Below are 27,885 nucleotides of genomic sequence, written 5' to 3'. Positions count from 1 at the left end.
GGAGGACAGAGTGAGCAAATTCTCTGGAGAAAAAAAGTCAAACTGACAAATTAGTCCCTTTTAAATCTTGTTTTTAATTAAAAGAGTTAAGCCTAATGGAGGGAATGTATTACCGGAAGGAAACAAACTGATGGCTTTTTATCGCCACAAGAAAAAGTAAACGTACTTTGGGCTGCTCAAGTCCCCGCAAAAGGAACTTCCAGTTCCCGACTTGCGCTATTCACCGATGGAGAAAACGCTGTAAGGACTCTAGGCTGTTTATTCTTTTCGCTGTCCAATGGCAGAGAAGCCCATACTTCTGCACGCAGCTGATTAGCTACTGTAAAAGCCCCGCTCCGAGCACGAACCAATGACATCTCCGAGCCAAGATTCTTGGAAACTGCTTCTGGCTTGGAATGCGTGACATTGAGACAGCCTCTTGCTTGTAAACAAGGTCGAGTCTGGGCTGGCCCCAGCCCACGCTGTCCGGGGTCCTGTCACAAATGGCTAATCTTGAGCCCACGTACCTCCTGACGGCCGCTTTGGCTTCCTGCTGTCCCCTTACCCCTCACAGCTTCGGGTGCCAGGCCTCCGCGTCCTGGAGGCGGGGCCCAAAGTTCTTTATCTGAGCTGACGGGGCGCGGCTCCAAGCTCAGGAAGCTCTCCAAGTTCCAGTGGCTCCTCCCGGTTGGAGCTTCGCGGGCGGGGGATGCGGGGGAGGGGGGGGGTGCAGGGAAACAAATAAAACCTCGGGAGGCGGCGGGTGGTGACAGGATACGAACTTGAGTCTCAAGCTACCTACTGCTCCATCGACTCACTGCCCGATTCCTCCACCGCGAAGCACCCCCGAACCTCAGCCCAGGCCGGGGAGCACGAGCCTGCCAGCCACCTGCTCTCCCCGTCCGAACGCGCCCTGCCCCTTCTAAGGCCCCAGGTCCTGCTCCCCGCAGCCTTCACCCCACACACCAGCCCCAGCTCGTGCCAGGACGGTGGTCATCAAGATGAAGGCGGCACGCTTCGTGATGCGCAGCGCCGGCTCCCTGGTACCCCGCGAGGTCGAGCATTTCTCGCGCTACAGCCCGTCCCCCCTGTCCATGAAGCAGCTGCTGGACTTCGGTGAGCGGGGACGTAGGGCCCGGGCGGGGACTGGGGAGCTGCCTTAACTTTCAGACCCGGTGTAGGGAGGGCTGGACTCATTACTTAAAACACCTGGGGTGCGCTTTCCTGCTGAACCCTGGAACCTCGAAGCCAGCACACCTTGCCTTTCTTAGATTTGCCTTCTCTCTGACAGTTTGTGCCTGCAGGTCAAGGCCACTTGCCGCCCCGCTGATGCTGGTTCGTTTGAGCTCATCTTTCCTATTCTGTTTCTGTTTCTATTTCTATTTCTATTTCCTTTCTATTCCAAAGTTTTCAGTCAAAAGTTTTTGCTTTCAGTCACCATTTAACAATGAACTGGAAACTTCATCCCCTCCTTCACTGCATAGTACTTCTTGGAGAAGATTCCTAATATTATAAAGTAGCTTTGAATTAACCGAGATTTTATCCTTTAGCCACCCTCCACCCCTCCACAGGGTTCATCTCTCTGCATTCCTAACATTTCCTAACAAAGATTTCTTTGTCTCTTTAGCTTTAACGTTATCTATATATTTGCATTACTGCTGAAAATATTTACAAACTTTCTGCACAAATCTTATAAAGAAAATTTCAAGGATTTAAATGTGGTATTATTTATCACTAGTCTGGAAACATCCTACCCTTTTCCCTTCACTACAGTTTCATATCTAGAACTCTGCAAAGGATGTTGTCTCCCTGACATTGTGATTTGACTAAATCCTGCATTCTTTTATGAATACTAAGAGCCTTGGGATATTATGACTTCTTGGAAGTGAATCCTCATCAAAAAGAGAAAACAATAATTCTCATATTTGGTCACTTTTTAAAAAAGAAAGAAAGAAAAAGACAATAAAGAAGAAGATGCTTACTCCTGAATTATCTACAAGCAGTTACCCAACTGAGAGTTAAATATCATTTTGTAATATATATATGTGTGTTCAATATTGGAGAGTTAATGCTACTCAAATATATAATTTAGATATACTTTTTTCCAAAAACTTATTACAGGTTCAGAAAACGCATGTGAAAGAACCTCTTTTGTGTTTTTGAGACAAGAGTTGCCTGTGAGGCTAGCCAATATCCTGAAGGAAATTTATATCCTCCCTGAAGGATTAGTAAATACCTCTTCAGTGCAACTAGTTAAAAGCTGGTAAGTGGTGAACCATTCTGAAACAATCTCTAGTTTTAAGATAGTTATCTGAGTATGAATTCTTACAATATATTAACATCGTAATTGGAAAACAGGTGGTCTGAAGCTTAAATACTTTGAAAGATGTATTTTCTATTAATTTAGGGTAAGTTATCATAAGGGCAGTTATAAAGCTATAAACAGACATTTTTACCCTGAAAGAGTAGATACTTTCACAATATAATTTTAGAAGGCAATATGAAAAATAATTGACAGTTACAATATTAGTTTGTGTTTAAAATAATAAAAGACAGTTTGATATTGCAAAAAGAATCCTGTCCTAGAAATAGATACAAATGACTATTACTTATAGAGGGCCTAATCTTTGTTACTTACAAACCAATTAAGAAAGCAGGCCCAGGATCAAATCATGCCTTCCTCTTTTCCTAGTTGTGGAATCCTTGCCTAGTGTCTTATCTCTAGGCCTCAATTCCCCCATCTATTATTGAGGAGAATAAAGTATATGTCTCAAAGGGATATCTGAGTGTAATTAAATGAGGTAATCCATTTTAAAAGCACTTAGAACAGTACCAGGCACACAGCCAGCACTCAGTGTCAGTAATTATCTCCTTTTGCAAATAAGGATACTGACTTAGAGAGGGTAGGTAAACCAAAGGAGCAGATTTTCAGAGAACAGAGCCAGGTTATGCACTGAGGCAGATATGCACCAGACCTTCACCCTAACCCACTGACTGTACAACTTTTTGTTTGTTGATTTGAGAAATATATGTATTATGCGCCCATTAAACAATTGCAGTCTGAAACATATTCAATCCATAGTATTTACTGCTGCTTTCAAGACTTCTATTCACCTATGAATGAATACAGGAGGAAAAAAATATGAAGCCTTTCTGTAAAAGTAATTTCTAAATGCTTTTGCTATAAAAATAAAGACATTTGACAAACAAAACAGAAAACTGAATAGTGATCTAGGATAGTTAAACAGATTTTAAGTTAGCAAGTTGAGGGTTAAATTTGTAGCTTTCTTTTTTCTAAGACATATGTTTTCCAAATGTCTTGGAGGAAAGTTTTAATTTTAAACATAATACGTTCTCTCTTCAAATCATTTGGAAAAAAGCAATCTGTTTTCAGCCACTTGTAAGTGACTATTCAATTTTAAAACTTAAAGCCCACCTGTCGCTTTACAGGTATATTCAGAGCCTGATGGAGTTGGTGGAATTCCACGAGAAAAGCCCAAAGGACCAGAAAACATTATCAGAGTAAGTTTTATGCATTAGAATAAGTGTCTAAAACTTTGACTATTTCTAAACATCAGATTTTTTTCAGACCTCACTTAAAGGATAATTTATAATAGTATCCTGAATAATAAATAACTACCCCCTTACAAATGACAAGTTTTGGCTTGTTGGTTTTCTTTAAAAGCAATAGAGAATTATGGCATTGGAAATGATGCTGAGGATGAAAAGTGTAGAGGACTTTTTAAAAGAAGGAAATCTATTTTTACTCTAAATTTAGTATGATGATTAGATTTGTAGAAGGATTTACTGTTACATAATATCAATGCATGTTGGTGTCATTGTAGAGTACACATTTTCTTTCAGAGTAATTGACAGTCTCTAGCTATAAGAATGAGAAATAAGACTCTTTTCTAAATCTTACAAGAAATTTGAAGTTTTTTTCACAGTGGCATTCTAGAGCCATCTTAAATAGTACTTATTTTTTAAATTATTTTTTGAAAGAGAAAGCTTAGTGAACAACTGGAGTGAACCTACCACTCACAGAGCTGATATTTTACATGTAAGCTAGAAGCAAAATAAATCTGTTTGTGAAGCTATCTCCTCTACTGTAGTCAAAGAATCTGTAGCGAGAGTCTTAATAAAGCTTCATCCAAACGTTGTATGATTTGATTTGTTTGGATGGGTACTTGAGAAAGGCTTTACCTTCTTTGACGTAATCTAAGAAATATAAATTAATGAAACTTATTTGAACTTCTACTAACCATGAATGTGTTTTGGCTTAGTTTTGTAGATACTCTCATCGAAGTTCGAAATAGACACCATAATGTAGTTCCTACAATGGCACAGGGAATCCTAGAGTATAAAGATGCCTGTACAGTTGACCCAGCCACCAATCAAAATCTTCAGTATTTCTTGGATCGATTTTACATGAACCGTATTTCTACCCGGATGCTGATGAACCAGCACAGTAAGTTAGTTCATCATGGTCATGATATATAGAGACGGGTGTAGAATACAAGCCATACTCTAAGCAGATATTTCACTACTTGGTGGGTCACATTCTTTCTCAGAGGTAGTTCTAATCATTATTATCCTGATTTTTATAACAATATTCTTTGTTTTTATTTTTCAACAGTCCTTATATTTAGTGACTTACAGACAGGAAACCCAAGCCACATTGGAAGCATTGATCCAAACTGTGATGTGGCAGCAGTGGTCCAAGGTAATTTCTAGGTTTCTGCATTTCCCTTATTGAAAATGTACATTATCTGATTGACACATCTACTGTTGAGGTGACTCTGAGTGAATTACTATTCAGAGTGCTCCGTTTATGTCTTTATAAATACTGTAATGAAGGTCCTTTGTTTTTGAGAGTCAAGTGCTTAAATATTCACTTATAATATTATAAAAAATCTAAACGTCAATAGCTAATATGCCATATTCTCATAGATTATAGTTGACATCTGACGTGCACATATTCCTATAGCAACAGCTATAACTTAAGCACTGTGTTCATTTTTTCTTCAATAAAATATTAAAAATTAATTTTTCCATACACATAAACTTGTACTCTAATGAATATTTTGGATTAAGGGTAGTGTATACACTGAAGATCACTTGAAAATTTTACTTGGCATAAATTCACTTAATCATTATGGAAAAAAACCCTTCCATTCCAGATGCCTTTGAGTGTTCCAAGATGCTTTGTAATCAGTATTATTTAACATCTCCAGAATTAAAGCTCACACAAGTGAATGGTAAGCTATAAATTAAATATATTTTTATCTATGGAAAATTCAGTGTTCTCCCAGTATGATTACTTCTTGTAAATACAAAGCAATGTCTGTGTTCCTTTTCTGCCTTCTGAACTTGCCTAGAATTTGTACACATTTTTTTTTTGAAGCCAAGGTTCTCTTTATCTCAACTGGAAAGTTCCAATTGAGTATATTCAGTTGCTAATGAAAATTCATAAAGAAGCATGGTTTGAACAGATAATTTAGGATTTAGAGTAGCAGCTAAGTTTCAATATCTTTGATCAAAGAAAGACTGCTTACTACAGAATACAGGAATAAGGAGGTCAGATTTGGAGGAACCACTTGGTAGTGGAGATATGCTCCTAAAGAGGTTACTTATCAGATCTGAAAACAAAAACACTTTAAATTGCACTATAAGAAAAAAGCCAGTCATAGAAGGACAAATACTTGTGATTGCACTTATATGAGGTATCAAAAATAGTCAAGCTCATAGAAGCGGAGAGTAGAATGGTGGTTGCCAGAGGCTGAAGGAAGCAGGGAGATGGGGAGTTGCTGTTCAGTGGGTATAAAATTTCAGTTATGCAAGATGAATAAGTTCTAGAGATCTGCTGTATAACACCATTCCTACAGTTAACAATACTATATTGTACACTTAAATATTTAAGAAGGTAGATGCCATGTTAAATGTTCTTACCAATTTTTTTTTTTTAATTTTCACTATAAGTATATATCACTGTTTTGGAAGCAGAGCGTACTTCAATAGCTTCAACTCTAGGGTACCTAAAAGGATAAGGTCTTCCCACACTGAATGAAGTAATTACAGGATGAATGCAAGGCACTATTTTTATCTTATCCCATAGCTGCTTCTCAAAGCAAGACAGTACACTGAAATTGGAATAGCTTCCTTTCAACTCAAAGTAAACATCTTTTTCAAGTAATAGTTATACAGGAACAATGTTTGTTGGTGGTGAGAATTAAAATCAAGTTGCTCAAATTAAGGGTAGCTTAACTCATGGATTGGGGATAGGGAAATATAATGGATTGCTAAACCAGAAGTAGGAGTACAAATAAAGACTGAAAAATATTTTTAAGCATTAACAGCATTGTTGCATAATACTTGTAGATAAACTGCTTGAACTGTTCGATGAAATAAAGAGGGAACTGTGCCAGACCTTGTTTTCTGATTCAAACTTTGCCAAGGCCTGGAACACCAAAGAATAATACTTTTATTTTTCTTTTCAGAGTATTATGAGGTTTTTGTTTCTATTTTCTTTAGCCTCTTGGTGAAATTTAAGCATATTTAGCCTATGGGATTTTATGTTTAGTCGATAAAAATCAAGAATAATCATTAATAATCAAGAATAATCAGTTGTGTTTACTGTTTAAAGGGAAGCTTCTAAGGTAGGACTTTAGAGTGAGGAGGATGGGGAGTATTCCAATTCTGTTTAAATCTAAAATATTAATCAAATAGATATGAAAGTTTATTTTAATGAAATATTTGTTCAGCAGTTCTAAATTAGCTTAATTTTTTCTAGGAAAATTTCCAGGCCAACCAATTCATATTGTGTATGTTTCGTCTCACCTTCATCATATGCTCTTTGAACTATTCAAGGTAACACACTTCACAATAATTGCAATTTTGTTTTTTTTAAATGTTAACTGGTTACATTTTTATTCCCTTTTTCATTCCCTACTAAACAGGAGCCTCACTATCTTCTCCCAGGCATGCTTCTGTGTCCTAACAAAAAGAAGCTACAGTTAATGTTTGAAAGGGTACATGCAGTTCCTGTAGCATCAACATGTATTTGAGAATGCACAATATGAGTCACTATATCTCAATGCTCCCTGTTCCCATTATTTTTTCAGGTGTCCAACAAAGCACTAGTCATTCATGCATTCATTAAGGGAGGTCGTGGGGTGAATGCTTCAGTGACTGAGGCCTTGTTATCTCCATCCCCATAGGCCGGTCCAACTCTAAATCCAGAGGTTCAGGTCCAGAATTACTGGAGGTAGCAGGGTCCCAGCCTATGACTAGAATATACTCAAAGGACAGTCAGTTCCTTCAGTGATCTACTTCAATGTGCATATGAATCACCTGGGGGTTTTGTTAAAATTCACATTCTGATTCAGCAGGTCTGGAATTGGGCCTGAGATTAGTAACTTCTCATAAGCTAACAGGTGATGCTGCTGATCCATGGTCCACACCTTCCATAGCAAAACAGTAGGGTAGGGCTTCTCAGACGCTAGTGTGCATTAGGATCACCTAGAGAGCTTTTACAACACAGATTCTTACGCCTGTCCCAGAGATTTTGATACTCTTGACCTGAGAATCTGCATTTCTAACAAGCTCCTAGAGGATGTGGATGTTACTGGTCTGGGACAGCCAGGTACTAAGAATCAAATCCTGTCCCAGGTTCTAAGCCCAAACTGAAACGCTGTACTTGCACCAAAAGACAGAAAGAAAAACACTTGAAGCTTTGTGATGGTTCCTAAGAGTCCCCTGGACTGGAGAGGAGGAAGTCGTCAAAAAAAGTGAAATCGGGCTTCCCTGGTGGCGCAGTGGTTGAGAGTCCGCCTGCCGATGCAGGGGACGCGGGTTCGTGCCCCGGTCTGGGAGGATCCCACGTGCCGCGGAGCGGCTGGGCCCGTGAGCCATGGCCGCTGGGCCTGCGCGTCCGGAGCCTGTGCTCTGCAGCGGGAGAGGCCACAACAGTGAGAGGCCCGCGTACCGCAAAAAAAAAAAAAAAAAGTGAAATCCTCTTCTAGTTCTGATGTAACTCTTCCCGGAACCTACTGTTTCCTAACTTATTCTAACGTTGATGCAATGAGGTAGTGATTGTACTACAATCATCTGATCTATTTTATTTCTCTTCAACTAATGCTTAGAGCTTAACATTATTATATAGAAACCAGAAAGCAGATAACCTATCAGAAGAAGGGTAGAGAGGAAAATGGGTAAAATAAACCAAAACTTTATCTGTATGAGATTCATCTACTTATCTGAAAACTTGTTTGAGCTTCTTCTCCGTTAAAGGACAAAAGATGCTTTTTTGTTGATTTACTTTTAAATTGAATGGTCCAACTCATAGTTATTTTGCCGTCATTGGTAAAAGTTAAGATGATAATCAAACGCAAATTGAAATTTAATTTAGAATTATTTACTATCCTTTTAAATAGTAACAACCTTTTCCCAGCAAATTTTATAAAAGCCAATAAATTGGTTCAATGATTCACTGTTATTTGTTATGTAATAGTCTTTGGTGCTTAGATGTACAATGTAATGGAAAGTCAGAAAAGAGAAAGCCAGGAAATGGACTAAAAAACCAATTTCTACATTTAAATTAAGCTTACAAATAAGAACTTGACAGCTAACAGAATTGTTTTTCCATTAGATATTACTCCCAGTAGCTATATTACATGGTAAATGAATATTTTTCATTATACCTCCTGCATGACACAATCATAAATGGCTATTTACAGAGCTATTTTACTACTAACTTAAAAAAATAAAATAAGAACTTTGAATTACCCTCTGTGCTGCTTTCATTTTAAACATAAAAAACAGTTATTTATTGTCCCTCATCCTCCTGCCATTGAATTCCTTACGGTTTTGTTTTCTTTAGAATGCAATGAGGGCCACAGTTGAACACCAGGAAAATTGGCCTTCCCTGACACCAATTGAGGTGATCGTTGTCTTGGGAAAAGAAGATCTTACAATTAAGGTAACCATTCCCTGTTTTTCTTTTGAGTCTTTCTTAAGAGAATTTTTAAAAGAGTCAATAATAATAAAGCTCTCTGCTTTGAACAGTAGATCAAAGTCATGTACACCAGGTGACTTTTAAATGAAGGAAAGATATTTTTATATAAACAAATGCGTATTGTTTTTAATGTGTAGCTCTGATGACTGGTTTGTTTAAGATTTCAGATAGAGGAGGTGGTGTTCCCCTGAGGATCATTGACCGTCTCTTTAGTTACACGTACTCCACTGCACCAACGCCTGTGATGGATAATTCCCGGAATGCTCCTTTGGTAAGACCAATTATATGGCTAAATTCATCCCAGCCACCTACTTCTAAATGTAGAGCAAGGATTACAAGGAAGTATTTAAGCAAGTTAATCAATTTAGTTAAATTGGGCATGGGGGTTATGGGAAAGCATTTTGTATTCCTATGATCATGTTCACCACTTTGTCAATAACTGATCTTTCCCTTCTAGGCTGGTTTTGGTTATGGCTTGCCGATTTCTCGTCTCTATGCCAAGTACTTTCAAGGAGATCTAAATCTCTACTCTTTGCCAGGATATGGAACTGATGCTGTCATCTACTTAAAGGTATCCTTTAAATCCAATAAAAAAAAATCATATTTCTGAAAAGACTGCTTCTTTTACAGCCCTGAGTGCTATGGTCCACAGTGAATACCCAAACTGAGTTAGTGCAAATAATGACCACAAGTCATTATATTTTCTATTTGGTATGTGTAGATATATTATTTAATATTTAATGTGGTAACGTATCAAAAAGGAAGTGGGCCAGGCTACTTGCCTCAGTGAAGCAAAATTGTTTCCCAAGAAGTGCATTAGTTTCTGAGTGAGGAGATGCTCATTTGAATTTTTTAAGGCAAATCCTATTGGCATCTTTAAGAATAGCTATACTTTTGTTTTACTTGGACTTGTGGGAAATACATATACGCTAATAATATTTCAGCCTAGAAAACAACTGATATCAAGATACTCAAGACCTTAAGCTGACCTTGTTAGAAATCCAGGGAGAGGAAAGCTGACTGCTCAGAAGCTATCAGTGGGGTGCCTGGCATTTCCTGTTTAAACTTTAAAATTTGGTACATGTTTTTTCCATTTCTGATAAAGCCTCAATTTATTTAAGGTCACTGTCCTGATGCTGTTAATCATTTGCCAACTATTTCAAATGAAAATATATTCACAGTTATTAACAACTAAAACATTAAGCTTCTAGGCTCCCATTTTTGTGCAAGGGAAAATGGGACCATTTGCCGCATGGTCTTAGAACACCTGAAATAGTTATTCATTTCTTAAATAGTAAAAATGTCTTCCAAGTATTGGAAAAGGTTAACATATTATAGATTTATAGTATCAGATTTTAATAGATCAATAGTATCAGGTTAGGACTCTCACTTTATCACACATACAAAGGTTTTGCCTGGAAAACCTATTTGCCTGTTGCTATTCAACTCTATGGCATCAGCAATACCCAAACAAGGGACATGTGTAACTATTGAACACAAATACTATTACCTGATTTATAACTGTATATATATTATTTCAGCCCCTATGGGGTGCAGATAATATTTATTTTTCAGTTTTCTTTTATACAGTGCCTAGCATACCATGGACTCTGGTGTGCTCTTATTAGTAAATCAATTAAAAGAATGTATTTGAATGTTTGAATACTTACCTCTGAATTTATTTTGAATAATCACTTCAGGTACAAATTATGTGATGAATAATTTCTTTGGCTTGATTTTTTTCTCCCCTTTCTTTCAGGCTTTATCTTCTGAGTCTATAGAGACACTCCCAGTCTTTAACAAATCAGCCTTCAAACATTATCAGACGAGCAGCGAGGCTGGTGACTGGTGTATCCCAAGCAAGGAACCAAAGAACCTGGCAAAGGAAAACGTGGCTGTGTGAGGAGGGACTCTCAGGACGCTTTAAGGGATCAAAGTGGGTCTATGCCAGTGCTGCTTCCTGAATGTTTGCGTGTGAACTCTTGTTTTCTCAAAAACAAACAACAGCAACAAAAACTCCTTGGTCAGAACACTGATGTGAAGAGGAAGAAAGCTCCTTTCTGTGACCCAGGCGAGCACAGTGCAGGACTACAGGAGTTCACGGCTGGCCAGCTCTTTATTCTCTTAACTTAGAATAATGTATGAGTTTATATCAAATCCTGGAGAAGAAATAAGCCTCAGTTTTCCATCTGTTTATCAGCAAGAATGGGAAAGAGTGAGAAGTGAAGATGTAGGCTAGCAGTTTCAATGACTGATATTTTAGACCACTGGTTGATGTTATAAGATACTGGTATTTATGGATTATCAAGTGTCAGTGTACCAGTACTTTCCTGTCACTCAAAGGACTAGGGCTTATTTTATACTATATGATTAGAAATGTATGTAAACATACATTTCATATATATCTATGCAATCTAGAGATGAAAAGCCAGTGACTGAAATAACACTTACTTTGAATGAGGAGGAATGAGCCAACACATTTTATTCTGAGTGGCAGCCAAGGCATGGGCCTATGTAAAAACTCAGAAGAAAGCCCCTTCTGATAAATACAGTGCCTTTATTATGCTGCTTTTCCTGTTCACACCTCAAATAAGCAGTGAACACTTATTGCCAGGTGCCTTGTCTTGGTTGAATTTTAAAATATGCACTGATTTCAGGACGTTGGCGGTTGGAGGGAGAGAAGAATTACCAAAGTGATAGCAAAATCTCACCTTGCTTTGTTTATAAATGAAACAGAAGTAGATTGGAAAAACCAGTGTTAGGGAAAGAAATCATGCATTCAGAACCTAACTCAGTAGGAAGGGCTGTTCTCCACACTGCAGTGGTGGTAATCCAAAGGCATCTATTTTCTAGGCTTAAAAAGATGTATTTTTTATATATTTAATTATATTCTGTACACTTCACCATTAACATGTCTGATAAAAATTTGTAATTAACAAACAGCTCAAGAACATTAGAATTTAAATACTTCTTAGAGTATTTTTAACAAATAGCCTGCAAGTAAGAGGTTTTCATGCTATCGATGCTGATGCTTTCATTTGTGAATCATTGTGAATGAGAGCTAATGCATGAAAGCTGGAATGCATATGGAACTTTGGGGGAGTTCAAGTATAATATGCAGGTTGATGGGGCAGTCTAGCACATTCCTCTTAGAGAAGAAATGAAAAAAACAAAGGAAAGTAGGAAGGAAGGAAGGGAGGGAAGAAAGATGGGAAGGAAGGAGAGAGGGAAGCAGAAGGCAAGCATCTTGTTATATTCCCCACAAATTATTTCAAGAAATGACCCATATTATCATGGATAAATTATTTGCGAGAGAATGAATTGGTGTCTTTCAAAACAGTATGGCTTCTTTAAATGGTTCTCTCACTCTTGCAAGATAATAGGCTTTTATGAGATAATAAACTCTTCTGTGTCAAACTGATGTTTTAAACCGGGATATCGAAAAAACTAGCACTTCCTGTTTTGTAAAATAATCAGCACTGTCTGTATGTTGAATTTAACATTTGTGTTTAATTTTCTCATGGTCTAGTGGTGTGGTGCTTCTGGTAGTGGCCATAAAAGCCTCAAACTGCTGTGGATTTCAGGTGTCATCATCAGAAGTCCTGGAAGTGACTTTTCTTGATGGTGAGACTCTGGCTCATGCATTTATTGATTACACAGAACTATTTGCAATAGGTTATTTGACTTTTCAAAAATTTAAACATTTTTGCACGTAAATTCTTGCATTTACCAAAGATTAAAGCAGTTGATTAATAGTTAACTCAAACACTGTGAACTACCTTTAAAACACAAGAGAAAAAGAAATGTTGGTATCTCAATAACATCAACTGTGTAAATGGAGTTCTATAAAATAGAAGTAGTCCACATTGGTATTTGTGAAATCTGTGGAAGAACTTTAGGATCCTAGTGGATGGAAACTGAATGTTCAGGCCCACTTAAATTATTAATGTATAAATTGTGTTTTTGTGTCTAGGTTATGTACAGAGAAATGTGACAATTTTTATAATAAATATTTTTTATTATAATGGTAGATGTAATCTTTTAAAGTTCTTTTCTCAAATTAATGGAAAGTACTAAGAAGAATCTGAGGTAAAGTTTTTCCTCACTTTACACCAAGTCTAATTTAGCTACATATGGGTTATAGCCTTTAAAAAACAAAACCTTAAAATCTTAATTTTTAAACAAAAGATACTTTATAGCATTCCAGAAATTTCTGGTTCTCCTTTGCTCTCTTGGTTATGCTCCAATAACACATAGTACAATGTGTGTTTATCTACATGAATAAATTCAAGAATTGTTTTTCCAATGCATGCACTCTCTACATTTTTTTTTTGTAAATTTACTTAAGAGTCTCACTTAGTGACTGTATTTACATAGCAAATACAGTGGAGTATCAAAATAATTACCTAGATAATTTAGGTTCCCAAACAATTTCTAGATTAAATATCTGAATAATAATAGGGTAGAAATAGGATAGGAAGTACTAAATTAAGTGGTGACATGTTTTATCTTTGCTATCTTCACACTGTCTTTCTTTACTAATTTAATCCTACTTTATCATTAGACAACATTCTCTGCCTACCTCCATAATGCCCTTATTGCAAAGTTTTGCAAAAAAACAAATATAAAAGGAATGGAGGAAGGAAGAAAGGAAGGGAAGGAGGGAGGGAGGGAAGAAAGAAAAGCAATTAGAATAAAATAAAATTAGTGGAATAAGTTTGTCATAACTAAATTCTAAAATCTTGTCAGAATAATCATATGTAAATAAAAAATGCCATCAACTATGGCATTAGACCCTAAAGAACCTATACTGAAGCCCTTCAGCCCTTCAGCAATGACATGCTTGTTCACTTGACTACCTTCATTTCTTCTTCTGTCAAAGAAGTATTGCACTGTCTAAAGGAAGCCCAAGAGCACACACATACCTACACACACGGGATTAGCTATACAGTTCCCTTGAATTAAGCAATTTGGGAGGTAGGGGGTTAGCATGTGCCCCGGGCTCAGAACCTTCATCCCCATTTCCACAAAAACTGCAAGACTTCAAGTCCCACAATTCTCCATTTATGGACATGTACATCTTTTCGACTCAATGTGTATACCCCCAAAGGATACAAATTTTCAAGTTCAACAAAGTTGGCTGAATTTTCATTAAAACTGTCTTTACACCATTTCTCCCAAATTTCAAATTTGGCTTGAAATGGTAAGAGCATTTGATCTTAACTACAATAACATGTGCAAAGAGAGATTATTGTGACCTAGTAGTTTAAGCATTGGCCTTATAACTTCTTTATTCTACTACTACGCTTTTAGGTACCGTACTTACACTTAGATGTGTAATAACACTGCAAATGTATATGAAATCTCCAGGTCACTTTGGTCTGTCTTGATCAAAGTATTGAGGAATTTTCATAATTTCACAGGAGCTTATGTAAGAGGTCCCCAACCCTCCACCATGAACACTTAGAGCAGTAGGCTTCTATCTCCATTAACATTCTATCCATACATCTTTTAGGGGATTTTTTCACTTTTTACCTTGCATCACAGTTACTTAGGCACTCAATAAACATCTCCTGGATGGATACATGAATAAACACATAAATAAACCTCTGCCTTTAGAACAGCATCCCTGCGTTTAAAAGCAGATTGGAACTCTGTGTTAAACAAACATACATCAAATTTTATAAGATTTTATGCTTTAAATGGTATTCAAAAAGTTTTACAACATGGCAGAAACTCTGGAATATTTTTCCAAGCCAGAAAAACTGCAACTGAGCTTGTTTAAAGTAGCTCTACATTGGTGGCCTTTGGCCATTAAAAATTATCACATATTTCAAAAGAAATTAAATAATGGATAAAAGTTATAACTAACTAATGAAATTTCTTGAGCAAATGGGTTGCTACTTCGGATTTTATTAGTATTATTCCTTCTTGTTCACCTTGGACTCAGATGAAAAAAATATCACCATTCATATTTCATGGCCTCTTAATGGAAATGAGCAACTGTCTTTTAATGAGATTTTTCAGTCCCTACTAAAGTGCAAATAAACATAAAAAGCCACTCAAAATCAACAGAAATGTCAGTAGCCTTGAAAACATGTTGAATCTATTAAATGATGTGAAAATGATGTGAACTGTCTTAGTGATAAATACAGCAATGAAATAATAAAGTTTATCAGCAGATTAAAAGACATCATTCTCATGTTTACTGCTATTATTCAATGTAATGAAAATAACACAAACTGGTTGCTAGGAATTATTTATGAGCATATTATTTTCCATAAATGTAAAAGGATGCTTTAACATATAAGACAAATAGCCTATTAAATGGCAAAGTCTTGAGTTTATTTTATCAATTCCATTAAAACTATGCCCTTTAATGTGTTTCTAGCCCCCAAAATACACTTCGGTATTTGGCAGAATTGCCCTTAACTCAGTATTTTTCTTTTAAATTCACTTTTAAGAATAACAAAATATGTTTGAAATTATAGCTCTGTGACCTGAAAATGAAATAAAAATTTGAAAACAAAAATGAAAAACTTATACCATATTCTTAGGCAATTCTCTTTACCTATTTGAGTCCCAGTTTTCTCTTCTACCTATGTGAAATAACTAAATGAATTCTAGTGCTTAAGGAAGACACTTTTAATTCTAAATTCTCTGAATCTATTCTCATAACAAGCAAAAACATTATTTCTTTAATTTTACATTTATATGAAATGATGGATGTTTACTAAACTTATTGTGGTAATTATTTCATGATGTATATAGGTCAAATCATTATGCTGTACACCTTAAACTTATGCAGTACTGTATGTCAATTATATCTCAATAAAACTGTAAGGGAAAAAATGAACTCTCACATAACTGAATGAACGAATGAATGAATACAAGTTTTTTAAATACATTAACAGTGATGAACTTTATTTTTTAAATTTTAATTTTATATTGGAGTATAGTTGATTTGCAATGTTGTGTTAGTTTCAGGTGTACAGCAAAGTGATTCAGTTATACATATACATACATCTATTCTTTTTCAGGTTCTTTTCCCATATAGGTTATTACCGAGTATTAAGTAGAGTTCCCTGTGCTATACAGTAGGTCCTTGTTGATTATCTATTTTATATATAGTAGTATGTATATGTTAATCCCAACCTAATTTATCCCTACCCCCTTCCCCTTTGGTAACAATTAGTTTGTTTCCTAAGTCTGTGAGTCTGTTTCTGTTTTGTAAATAAGTTCATTTGTATAATTTTTAAAATTCCACATATAAGTGATACCATATGATATTTGTCTTTGATTTACTTCACTTAGTATGATAATCTCTAGGTCCATCTATGAATGAATGAATGAATGAATAAAGTTTTTGAATCTATATTTTCTAATAATTCTTTACTGAATACCCTGCCTCCAATTTCTCTGCAGTCCAAACTAGGCTTTGCATAATATCACTGTCAAGCTCAGAATCTTTTGCTGCCTTCCCAGTGCCTAAGAATCTGATATTTATAGTTTCCTACAATCCAACCTACACAATCAACCTTACAACCTATACCTTCTGTTACTGAACTGTTTAGTATATTGTCTTCTAAATATGCAACCAACATTTTCCTTTTGATCATTGTAAATATGCCTGCCTGAAATGCCCTTCTTCTCTTCTCTGCCTTTTTCCTAAAAGCTGCTCAACCTTCTAAACCCAACTCAAATTCCCCCCTCCATGGACTGAGCATCCCAGTCCAAAGTGCCTTCTCTCCCAACTTCTTCCTCTAAGCTCTCACGTGGTCAGGACCATTTTAGTATTTAGCACGTAATTCTTAAGGTTGCTAGTTAAATGTTATAGAGAGGTATAAAATCCAGAAACCCAATTAGATTGGGTTTTCCCTGCAATCCAGGACCATGAATTACACATACCTATATGAAAACCATGATGTTAAGCCTGTCTCATGTATAGTAGACATCAAAACTATTTCTTGATTAATATATTTTTGATGAGTTGGGAAAACAGAGAAAAGCAATGAAATAATTCCTGATTGAGAAGATTATTCTACTGATCTAAAACCAACGTCACCCATCATAACATCAAGGGCCCTCAGCACTTCTTCTCCGTCTGGGAAGGATCCATGTTTATTTCCAGATGGATCATGCCTATAATATATACATACAAACTAACTTAAACCTTTTATTTCAGGTTTAAAACTAGGTCTGTGTCCCCAAGGAGCTTAGAGTCCTGTTGAAGAGTTAAAGAGACACAAACGTGTAAGAAGTTAAATCATGACCAAAGATTTTACTAACAGTTCAAGTCAACAGTAGAGGAGATGCCATAATTCCTAATATACATAGCCAGGCATATTCACTAACATTAACTGCTATAGAAATTTAAAGAAGGAAAGGTGATTTCAAGCTAAAGTGACTAGGTAGAAAGAGGACAATTTAGGGGAAGTGGGGAAAAGACCATGAAGAAACTATCCAGGGAGAAGGTGGGAAAGGTATATTGGAGCTCAAATAAATATAGTCTAATGTCTAGATGTGGTATCTGGGGCATCAAAGAGCCATTTATTAGGATAGTAAAAGGATCAAAACATTTCTGTGGACTAAAATCTTAAGATCGTATGTCTCACTGTCAGTTTATTTACAAAATACAGTGCAGCAATCAGCACAATCTTCTTAAATGAGAGATTAATTTAATATTTGAATAATTAAAGAGAGAATCTGTGGTATGTTGGCTGATGAGTGAAAACAGTGGGTTTTCACACAAGTGTCATACTGGTCAGACATGTAGGACTCTGGAGCCAGGCTGCCTATATTTCCATGCCAGCTCTGCCACTTAAAAGCCATGGGAAGTTACATAACTTTTCTCTGCTTAAGTTTTCTGATCTGTGAAATGGGGATAATACTATAGCACCTTCCTTACAGGAATGCTGTGAAAATTCAAATGAGTTAATATATGTAAAGCATTTATAACATTCTTTGGCACATAATAAAATTTATATAGATATTTGCTGTTTTATCAATAATGTTATTTAAGTATTAGATACTGGATCCTTCTATTAAGGAACTTCTATTAAGTTCCGATACAAATAAGTGGATAGCAATAAAAATAAAGTACTGTTCTTCAGACATGAAGTCATACAGTGTGAGCATGAAATATCAATGATAGTAACAAATTTGCTCCAATATGCCCTACTGCCCGATTATGATGCTGGGATTAGATTTTTAGGTCAAAGTATGGTCTATTGACCTGAAACTGCTGAGTAAGGCTAAAACCTGTTCAGGAAGGGATCAAATGCAGACCTTAACCTCTTTGGTAATGCTGTCTAACCAGAAACTGGGTGGATGGTGATGCCATGTGTTAGCTAATGAGATCCATTAACTCTTTTAGGTCCCTTTGAGAGCACTGCACACGGCTGCACCTCCCAGAACACCAAGAAGAAGCTAGCTCACTGCACATTATAAACAAACATATAGCACTTTGCCCAAAGTACACTCTCAATAATTGTTTGTCGAATGGATGAAAAGAGACTTAAACCATAAAAATAACAATTAGGCTTCAGTTGTTCCCCAGGCAGCCTCTTGCCCCTTCTAAATATCATATTTCATCTTGTGAAAGCAGAGCTCCAAATGATAACAAAAGCAAGCACAAAACACAATTTTTAAAAAGCCTTTGAAAACAGTTCCCTGGCATATTGGAAAGTAGAATATGTTACAGTTACAGTTACAGTTCTTTGTAACTGAAAATATATCCTGCATTCTGTTTAGAGTCAGATGTGATTCTTATCTTCACCTAGTCCAGGTAGTTCCATGCAGGATTTTACTTACCATGCACTAATTTGGGGGAAATTATTTTAGGGATAAAACTTGCCACTGAACTTGAAGAAACAATTTTTTAACCACAGATAATCTATTGGTTATAATATTGACTTGATCTTTTTAAGCTATTATTTCCACTGGCAGAAAATATTTATTTCATGTATTAGAATACAAATTGGTTTCACTATACTTCTTTCTTCTCTCTCTGACCCCTTTTAAATTGAACATTAAGTAGGCAAAAAAAGAAAATTCTACAGAATTTATTATGTGACAGATATTTTTCTAAGGATTTTACATTAATTCATTTTTCCCTCCCAACAACCCTTATATTATTAACTCTTTTGCATAAATGGACTTTTATCCTCACAACATCTGTATTATCCTACCCATTTTACAGATAGAAAACTGAGCCACAAAGCAGTCCAGTAAGTTGTCCCTATCAAGGGACAAAGCTGGGATTTGATTCAAGGCACTCTATACTTCAGAGCCTTTGCTCTGAAGAAACAGTCCTTCTTTGAGAAATTCAGGGAGGACAGCAACAAGTCAGAGTGATGCCTGAGGTCATGCAAATGTGTAACCCATAGCTAGTCTACAAGGCAGAGGGACACGGTCACTGACCTCATCGCAAGGAGCCTAACCAACCAGCTGCAGGTCCCTGTATTTCTTCAGACAGTATTTTCAGAAGTCCCTACCTACTTGCAGAGCCATCAGAAGCTTGGGTTGTTAGACCAGCTCACGCTTTCAACTGAATGACACTTAACCATTCTTCAGGCATTGAGGCAATTCACTTACTTATTCAACAAGTAATCAGCAAAGATTTCTCAAGCACCACATGCTGCCACGCACTAGGAATACCATAATGAATCACAACGATTCCTGTGCTCAAGGACATTATAGTCTATTTGTGAACACAGAAATTAGGTTTCTAAATATTGATATGTTTTAATATCTTTATTTATTCATATTATCCTGAGAGTTAGATACAAGATTTCTGGGACAGGGACAAACTATTTATACTTACTTACAGTAAAAACTGCATCAGTTCCCCTGGCCCCAATCTTTCCCCCTTCTAAGGTGATTCAGTGAGAGCCAGACGTCACATTACACTTACTGGGATCTGTACTATAGGTGAAGAACCCCCCCAAAATATGAGAGTTTATCTGGAAGAGGAACAGCTGTCTCCCACTCCCTCCCTTTGTGAGACAGTGAGAAAAAACTTTGCTCCCTAATGTACACAAATCCTCCTTCAGGAAAGAAGGAGAATACCCTTTGGAATGTAAATAAATATTTCCGGGGGGCCATATGACAAGTTTTGTCCTGGCAAAGCCCACTAACAATTCCTGGGAAATAAAAATAGAATCTGGATAATAAAGTCTGACCTTTTTTTCTTTTCCTTTGTGCTTTATCCAGTTTCACTTGTTCACATGGGGCCGCATGCTGAGGCCTTGCACCTGAGGTTGCATACGACACTTCAGTTCAAGATGGCAGCCAAGGGCTGTGTGCAAAGACACTGCACCCGGCACTGCAATGTGGAGCCACGCCCAACCTGCCAGAACTCCACCCCTCCCCCTGCTGTGAAGAACCCTATAACGCAGCTCCTCCTACAACCTGTCCGGGAAAGTGTGTGCTCTAGAGCGAGAGCTTGCACCTCTCTTTGATCAAACAATAAAGCTTTCCTCTGCTTACGAACAGAATTCAGTCTTGTTCTATTAGTTCGGATGACACCAGGCAGCAGGACCGTCACTGGGGAAGTTTCTCTGGAAAGAACCCTGCGTAAGGGTCTTATTCCAAGACAACACTTGGAATGTCTCCAGGCTCAGCTTTGGTCAGGTGCCGTTTTCAGAATCAACCCATGTAAACATGGGGGTGAAATGTTCTAAGTGTCCAAGGCTTAATCATGTGCCTACCCACAGGGCTAGAGGAACGGGGTTGTGGTGATAATTGGTCCAATTTACACCATATAGACTGAGAAGAATAACACAAAATGAGTAGAGATGTTTCCCCGAAGGAAAGGATGGTAGCAAACCAAAAGCATATGTCCACTACAGCAGGAAAGTATGAGTCAGAGCACAAGTGGGGAGATTTTTACTAGGTAGGGGGAAAAACGTGTCCTCCATTATAATAAGAGGAAATCATGTGAGTTAGATCACGTTTTGGTTGTTAAAGCTTATCTGTAGAGAAGGGAAAGATGAAGTGATCAGAGGTTTGAGGACAGAAAATAGCTTTAAAATAATTGCAGAGAGTAGGAGGATAAGCTATGAGAGAACATATAGTTAGGTACAGTGGGGAGAGGAGAGAGGTTGTTGACTAACCTGGTCAGTTGTGTGATTTGTCCCGTAACCTACTCAAGAGTCTGGATTAGGGGTCAGGAAACTGTTTGTTTTTCCTGTCAAGGGTCAGATAGCAAATATTTTAGGCTTTGTGCACCACATATGTTCTCTTTCACATATTTTTCTTGGCCTTTTAACAAATCTTCAGAAATGAAAAAACTTTTCTTAACTCCTTGACTGGGCTGTAGTTTTCTGGTTTCCATGCAGGCAGGGAAAACATGGATGGTTACGTACATCTATGGTTGTGAATTCGTCCAACAGGTAAAACGAAAATAAAGAGACAATAAAGTTTAGAGTATTTGTGAACGAGTGAATGAAACCAAGTCCACTAACACTGAAGTCACCAATCACTCATTATTTATAGATAAATTCAATTAACATTGCTTAGGTGTCTGTCGTGTGCCAGCCACAAAGCTATGTTCTAGGGATACAATGGTAAGCAACACAGGCATGATCTCTACCTTCATGGGGTCTAGAGCCTAGTGGGCAAAGACAGATTCATTTTAAAATAACAAATAAAAATGTATAATTATACCTGGATCAGTGTATAGTATATATAAATTTTGCAGCATAAAAAATTCAAGAAATATAACATTCTTCTATTCTTCCAAGTCAAATTTGACTTGCTTTGAGTCCCTATAGTATGTCATACCCCCATCCCAAATCATTATATGAGTTTCTCTCCCTTCAGGGTTGTATAATGATTCAGGAGTCAGTCCAAAACAGTCAACTATGGCCCTTTGGCCTTGGGATTATGCAGATAACTGCTGTTTTATCTGCTTTCCAAACCTGACTGATGACTGTAAAGGAAAGAGAGGAGATGGAGGAGATCTGTGCCTGCAGTGCAAAGCTTGAACCTGGAAATCTTTACGAGCGATCTCCCGGCAATTTCCTGTGTACAAACGCCTAGGTCACTCAATTGCCACCTGGACTGTATCTGTCCAAGGAGTCCGCTATTTCTACCTCACAAAATTCAGTGTCTTGTTTCCAGCCTCCCCAACTCTGGTACAGTGCCACGTAAGTCCAATGACTAGTCAAATATTTCTTAAATAAAAAAAAAAGAGGTGGGACAACACATGCCCACAAATTTTATTAACTTAGATGAAACTGACCAATTCCTTGAAAGACAGAAATTACCAAAACTCAGACAAGGAGGAATAGATATCCATCCCTACATTCATTAAAGAAATTGAATTGCTAATTAATAACCTACCAAAAAAAGAATGCACCAGTGTATACGATTTTACTAGTGCATTCCACCAAATGTTTAAGGAGGAAATAACATCAACTGTCAAACAACCTCTTCCAGCAGATAGAAGCAGAGGGAATACTATCTAATTCACTCTATGAGAGCAATATTGCCCTATAACCAAAACCAGATAAAGACAGTGTAAGAAAAGAAAACAGATCAATATCTCTCATGAACATAAGTGTAAAAATTATCAATAAAATATTACCACATGAATTCTATCATAAATAAAAAGAATTATATACCACAGCCAAGTGAGACACACTCCAGGTATGGAAAGCTGGTATAACATTTGAAAAATCAATCAATATAATCCACCCTACCAATAGGCTAAAGAAGAAAAATCATATCATCACATTAATTGATTAAAGAAGAACAAAGTTGAAGGACTTATATTACTGGATTTCAAGACTTTAAGGACTCTAAACCTACAATATAAACAATATAGTGTGGTATTGGCAAAAGCACAGACACATGTATCAATGGATCAGACGAGAGAGCCCCCAAAATAGTCCCAAACAAATACAGTTAACTGATTTTTGCAAATGTGCAAAAGCAATTCCACGGAGAACGGATAGTCTTTTCAACAATTAATGCTGGAACGATTAGAATTCATTCTAATGAAAAAAAAAAAGAAAAAAATTAAGATATATCTTACATCTTGTACAAAAATTAATTCAAAGTGGATCACAGAACTAAATGTAAAACACAAAACTGTAAACCTTCTAAAAGAAAACATAAAAGAAAATCTAGGTGGCCTTGGGTTTCGTAGAGTTTTAAAATATACCAAAGCATAATGCATGAAAGAAAAAAATTGAAAAATGGAACTTTGTTAAAATTAAAACCTCAGCTCTGTACAAGATATTGTTAAAAGAATAAAAAGACAAGCCACAGACTGGGAGAATATGTTTGCAAAACACATATTTGATAAAGGACTTTTATTCAAAATATACAAGAAACCCTTAAAACTCAATAATTAGAAAATAAACACATTTTAAAATGGGGAAAAAATCTGAATAGACACTTCACCAAAGACAAATGGCAAACAAGCATATGAAAAGACACTCAACATTATTTGTCTTTAGGAGAATGCAATTTAAAACAAGATACCACTGTAAACCTATTAGAATGGCTAAAATCCAGAATACTGACAATACTGTATGCTGGCAAAGATGTAGAGTAATAGGAACACTTATGGAATTTGGAAGACAGATGGCAATTTCTTACAGTGATAAACATAGACTTACCATGTGTCCAGCAGTCGCGCTCCTAGGTAATAAACCAACTGATTCGAAAGCTATGTTTACACACAAATCTGCTTGCAAATGTTTATAGAAGCTTTACTGATGACTGCCAAAAACTGGAAGCAGACAAAATGTCCTTCAACAGGTGAATAGATAAACAAACTCTGGTGCATTCATAAGATGAAATACTATTCAGCAATAAAATGGAATGAGCTCTTAAGACATGAACGAAAAGACATGGATGACTCAACTACATATCACTAAGTGAAAGAAGTCAGTTTGAAAAGTCAGCGTACTATCTGATTCTATTTATATGACATCTGGAAAAGGCAAAACCTTAGAAACAGTAAACAGATCAATGATTGCCAGGGATTTGGAGGTCGGGGCTGGGAGAGTTGAAAAAGTAAAGCACAGGATTTTTTAGAGCAGTGAAACTTCTTTGTATGAAACTACTTTGTATGTAATGGTGCCTACATGACAGAATGCCTCTGTCAAAGACCACAGAACTTTACAGCACACAGAGTGAATCTTAATGTATGCAAATTTTTAAAAAACATTTAGAAGGTCAGAGGAATTCCAGGATGGAGTGCAGAATATGATGCAGAAATCTAACTGTATTACTAATGTTAGTAATGAAACAACCTCACTGAAGAGGGTAGAGGCTAAGGTCTGCTCTACGTGACTTTGGAAATAGAGTCTGTAAGACTAAAGGCAAAAGGAATAGTACATAAGAACTGTACTCTAGTTGATAAAGGTTTAAATTCTGAAACCACTGTACATGTATCAACAACTGAGTAAAGGGATGACAGATGGTGGGAGGCAGATTTCTCACTGTTGGAGTGAGAAGTTACAGATAAGCAAGGGAAGAAAATTAGGATTAGAGTTAGAGATATAAACATAAACTCCTGATTAGTGTGATACAGAGGGATACATATTGGAAATATTCATATATATATACATGTGAGTATACACACATATATTTCTTTCCTCTGTCTGCTATGAGAGCCTAGAAGTAATGACACCCCAATAGCAATTAGCACACCTAGCACCCAGATCTTAGTTTCTAATTGGCCTTCAGTTAATAATAATGTACCAATGTAACAATAATGTATCAATATTGGTTCAGTGGTGACAAATGTGCCATAAAAATGTAGCATATTAATAACTGGGAAACTGAGTGTGGGGTATATGGAGACTGTGTACTACCTTCAAAACTTTTCTCCAGACTTAAAACATTCTAAAATAAAATGGTTATTTAAAAAATAAAATATGGGAAATCTCTGTACTTTCCTCTTGATTTTGCTGTAAACATAAAACTGCTCTAAAAAAAATAAAGCCTATTTTTTTAACTTTTTATTTTATATTGGAGTATAGTTGATTAACAATGTTGTGTTAGTTTCAGGTGTACAGCAAAGAGAGTCAGTTATATATATATACATGTATCTATTCTTTTTAAAATTCTTTTCCTATTTAGGTTGTTACATAATACTGAGCAGAGTTCCCTGTGCTATGCAGTAGGTCCAGTAGCACAGTAGGTCCTTGCTGGTTATCCATTTTAAGTATAGAGTGTGTACATGTAATCCCAAACTCCCTAACTATCCCTTCCCACCACCCTTTCCCCCCAGTAACCATAAATTCCTTCTCTAAGTCTGTGAGTCCATTTCTGTTTTGTAAATAAGTTCATTTGTATCATTTTTATATCATTCTTCTTTTTTAGATTCCTCATACTGAGCGAAGTAAGTCAGAGAAAGTGAAATATCAGATGATATAGCTTATATGTGGAACCTAAAAAATTAAAAAAACAAAAATAAAGCCTATTTTAAAAAATAAAATAAGACAAGAAGAAGCTTAAGTTCTCTAGCCTAGTAGCACTTCTTTTAATTCAGCAACATAAAAGTCCTTGAGCAAAAAAAATCCTAAACCTTGACCATATGTTTCGTTGGGACAGGGTGAGAATTCCCTATAGACATAAGAGCACACAAAAATTATTTTTTCAGTATTTTTTTCTGCAAAAAAGGCTATAAAACAAAAAGTACACTTTAATCTTACATAAAAGAGTACCTAATCTGGTCATTGTCAGCTAGGAAAGCCTTCCCTAAGAAAGGATGAACAGAAGTTATAAGTAAAGTAGAGACTGGGGAAAGCATTCCTGATTAAAGGAACAACATACACCTGAGGTAGAATTAAGAAGACTCATGGTCCGTCAATGATGACCAGTGTGGCCAAAATGCAGAGTGGGACAAGATGGAAGCCTGAGAAATTGTAAGCATAGGCCCATCACATGTGGCCCTGTTGACCAAATTAACAGCAACGGTCTTTATCAGAGATGCAGCAGGACTCTACCGATGAGTTTTTAGGAGGGAGAAGGACATGATCAAATTTAAGCTTTGAAGGTAGCTCTCTGGCTGCACCACAAAGAAGGAATCGGAGCTGGGCCAGAGTTGAGGCAGAATAAGCGTTAAGAGATTAGCTTATACTGTTCCTGATGATGGAATATAGTGACTTGAAATAGGGTAGTAGTAATAAATATGGAGGAAAATGAAAGATTTAATGGCTATTGAGGAGTTAAAATTGAAAGGACTTAGGTCAGGAGGAAGGCTAGGATTTCTACTCTTACCACTACTATTTAATATTGTGCTGTATGTTCCTAGCCAGTGCAATGAATCACAAAAAGATATAAAGGACATACAAATTGGAAAGGAGGAAATCAAACTGTCTTTATTCACAGATGATACGATCATCAATATAGAAAACCCTATGGAATCTGCAAAAAAAAAAATTCTACTAGAATAAGTGAATTTAACAATGTTGCAGGGTATAAAATCAACATATAAAAATCAGTAGTATTTCTATATTCTAGAAATGAACACTCAGAAATTAAGATTTTAAAAAATACCATTTCAACAGCATCCAAAAAACACAAACTACTTCAGAATAAATTTGATAAAAGATGTACAGGATCTGCACACTGAAAAACTACAAAACATTGCTGAGATAAAATAAAGATTACCCAAATAAATGGAAATATATATCATGTTTATAGATCAAAAGATTCAGTATTTTAAAAATTTAATTCTCCCCAAATTGATATATACATGTAGATTCAATGCAATCATAACCAAAATCCCAGTAGGCTTTTCAATGAAAATTGACAAGTATAATTCATACAGAAATGCAAGAGTCCTAGCATAGCCAAAACAAATTTGAAAAAGGAGAACACAGTTGAAGGACTAACCAGTATCTGACTTTAAAACTTATTATAAAGCTATAGTAATCAAGACCGTGCGGTTTTGGCATAAAAATAGACAAAGCTGATGAGACAGGGAGTTTAGAAATAAACCCACACATATCTAGACAACTGATTTTTGACAAAAGTGCAAAGGCAATTTAATGGAGGGAGGGTAGTCTTTTAACAAATGAGCTGGTGCGACTGAATATCCATATGCAAAAAGTTAAATTTCAACCACAACATATCCCAAATTAACTCCAAATCGATACTGACTTAAATGTAAACCTAAAACTACAAAATATCTAGGAGAAAAATCCTTGTGTCTTTAGGTTAGAACAGATTTCTTAGAGATGCCACAGAAGCATGACTCGTTTTAAAAATGAAAGATTGGACATGATCAAAGTGACAAACTTCTGCTCTTTGAAAGACACTATTGAAAGAATAAAGAGATAAGCCACAAACTGGAAGAAAATATTTGTATATTATATATCTGATGAAGGACTTATATTCAAAATGTATCAAAAGCTTTCAAAGCTCAATAATAACAAAATATATAATCCAGTAAAAAGGGGGGCGATTTTGATCAGATACTTCATCAAAGAACATTTGTGGTAGCAAATATTCTCAGGAAAAGATGCTCAACATCATTAGTCATTAGGAAGTGCAAATTAACAACATAAGACACAGCTATATACATATCAGAATGACTAAAATTGCAGAGTCTAACTATACTACTTGTTGGCAAGAATGGAAAACAACTGGGACTCTGGTGGAAATGCATAAGCATTTAGGAAAATGTTAAACATACAACCACCCCATGTTCCAGCCTTCCCACTCCTATCTATCCAAGAGAAAAAAAGCAATGAATTTATGTAAAGATTGTATGTGAATATTTACAGCAAGTTTTTCTCCCATAATCTCCCCAAACAGCAGTCCTATCCAAACAGAAATGCCAGCCAACTAGTGGATGGAACAAATTTTAGTACATCCATACAATGGAATGCTACTCAACAACAAAGAGAAATGAAGAAATGATA

The 27,885-nt window shown here is 36.3% G+C and overlaps 2 protein-coding genes across 3 annotated transcripts in view; one reads left to right on the top strand and one right to left on the bottom strand.

Moving 5' to 3' along the window:
- Nucleotides 1-10,775, bottom strand: part of DYNC1I1 (dynein cytoplasmic 1 intermediate chain 1) — a 497,106-nt gene extending 486,331 nt beyond the window's left edge. For both annotated transcript variants that reach the window (XM_049715134.1, XM_049715135.1), the window contains exon 1: nt 10,663-10,775. The gene's annotated coding sequence lies outside the window, so the exon portion shown is untranslated. The remainder of the gene's footprint in view (nt 1-10,662) is intronic.
- Nucleotides 732-13,022, top strand: PDK4 (pyruvate dehydrogenase kinase 4). The gene is made up of 11 exons (XM_004265573.3): nt 732-1,095; nt 2,101-2,242; nt 3,430-3,501; nt 4,263-4,447; nt 4,616-4,702; nt 5,160-5,237; nt 6,770-6,846; nt 8,858-8,956; nt 9,153-9,263; nt 9,450-9,563; nt 10,752-13,022. The coding sequence occupies exons 1-11, from the start codon at nt 981-983 to the stop codon at nt 10,893-10,895; spliced, it is 1,224 nt and encodes a 407-aa protein (XP_004265621.1). The 5' UTR covers nt 732-980; the 3' UTR covers nt 10,896-13,022.
- The last annotated feature ends 14,863 nt before the right edge of the window (nt 13,023-27,885 follow it).

Source organism: Orcinus orca, chromosome 9 (assembly GCF_937001465.1).
Source record: "Orcinus orca chromosome 9, mOrcOrc1.1, whole genome shotgun sequence".
NCBI lineage: Eukaryota > Metazoa > Chordata > Mammalia > Artiodactyla > Delphinidae > Orcinus > Orcinus orca.
This window is presented reverse-complemented; position numbering and strand designations above follow the sequence as displayed.

Bases quoted from the DNA above. Each gene is read 5' to 3' on its own strand.
- PDK4 (XM_004265573.3), top strand. From the start codon at position 981: ATGAAGGCGGCACGCTTCGTGATGCGCAGCGCCGGCTCCCTGGTACCC. The intron at 3,502-4,262 runs GTAAGTTTTATG...GTTTTGGCTTAG, and splicing joins GACCAGAAAACATTATCAGA to TTTTGTAGATACTCTCATCG. The intron at 4,448-4,615 runs GTAAGTTAGTTC...ATTTTTCAACAG, and splicing joins GATGCTGATGAACCAGCACA to TCCTTATATTTAGTGACTTA.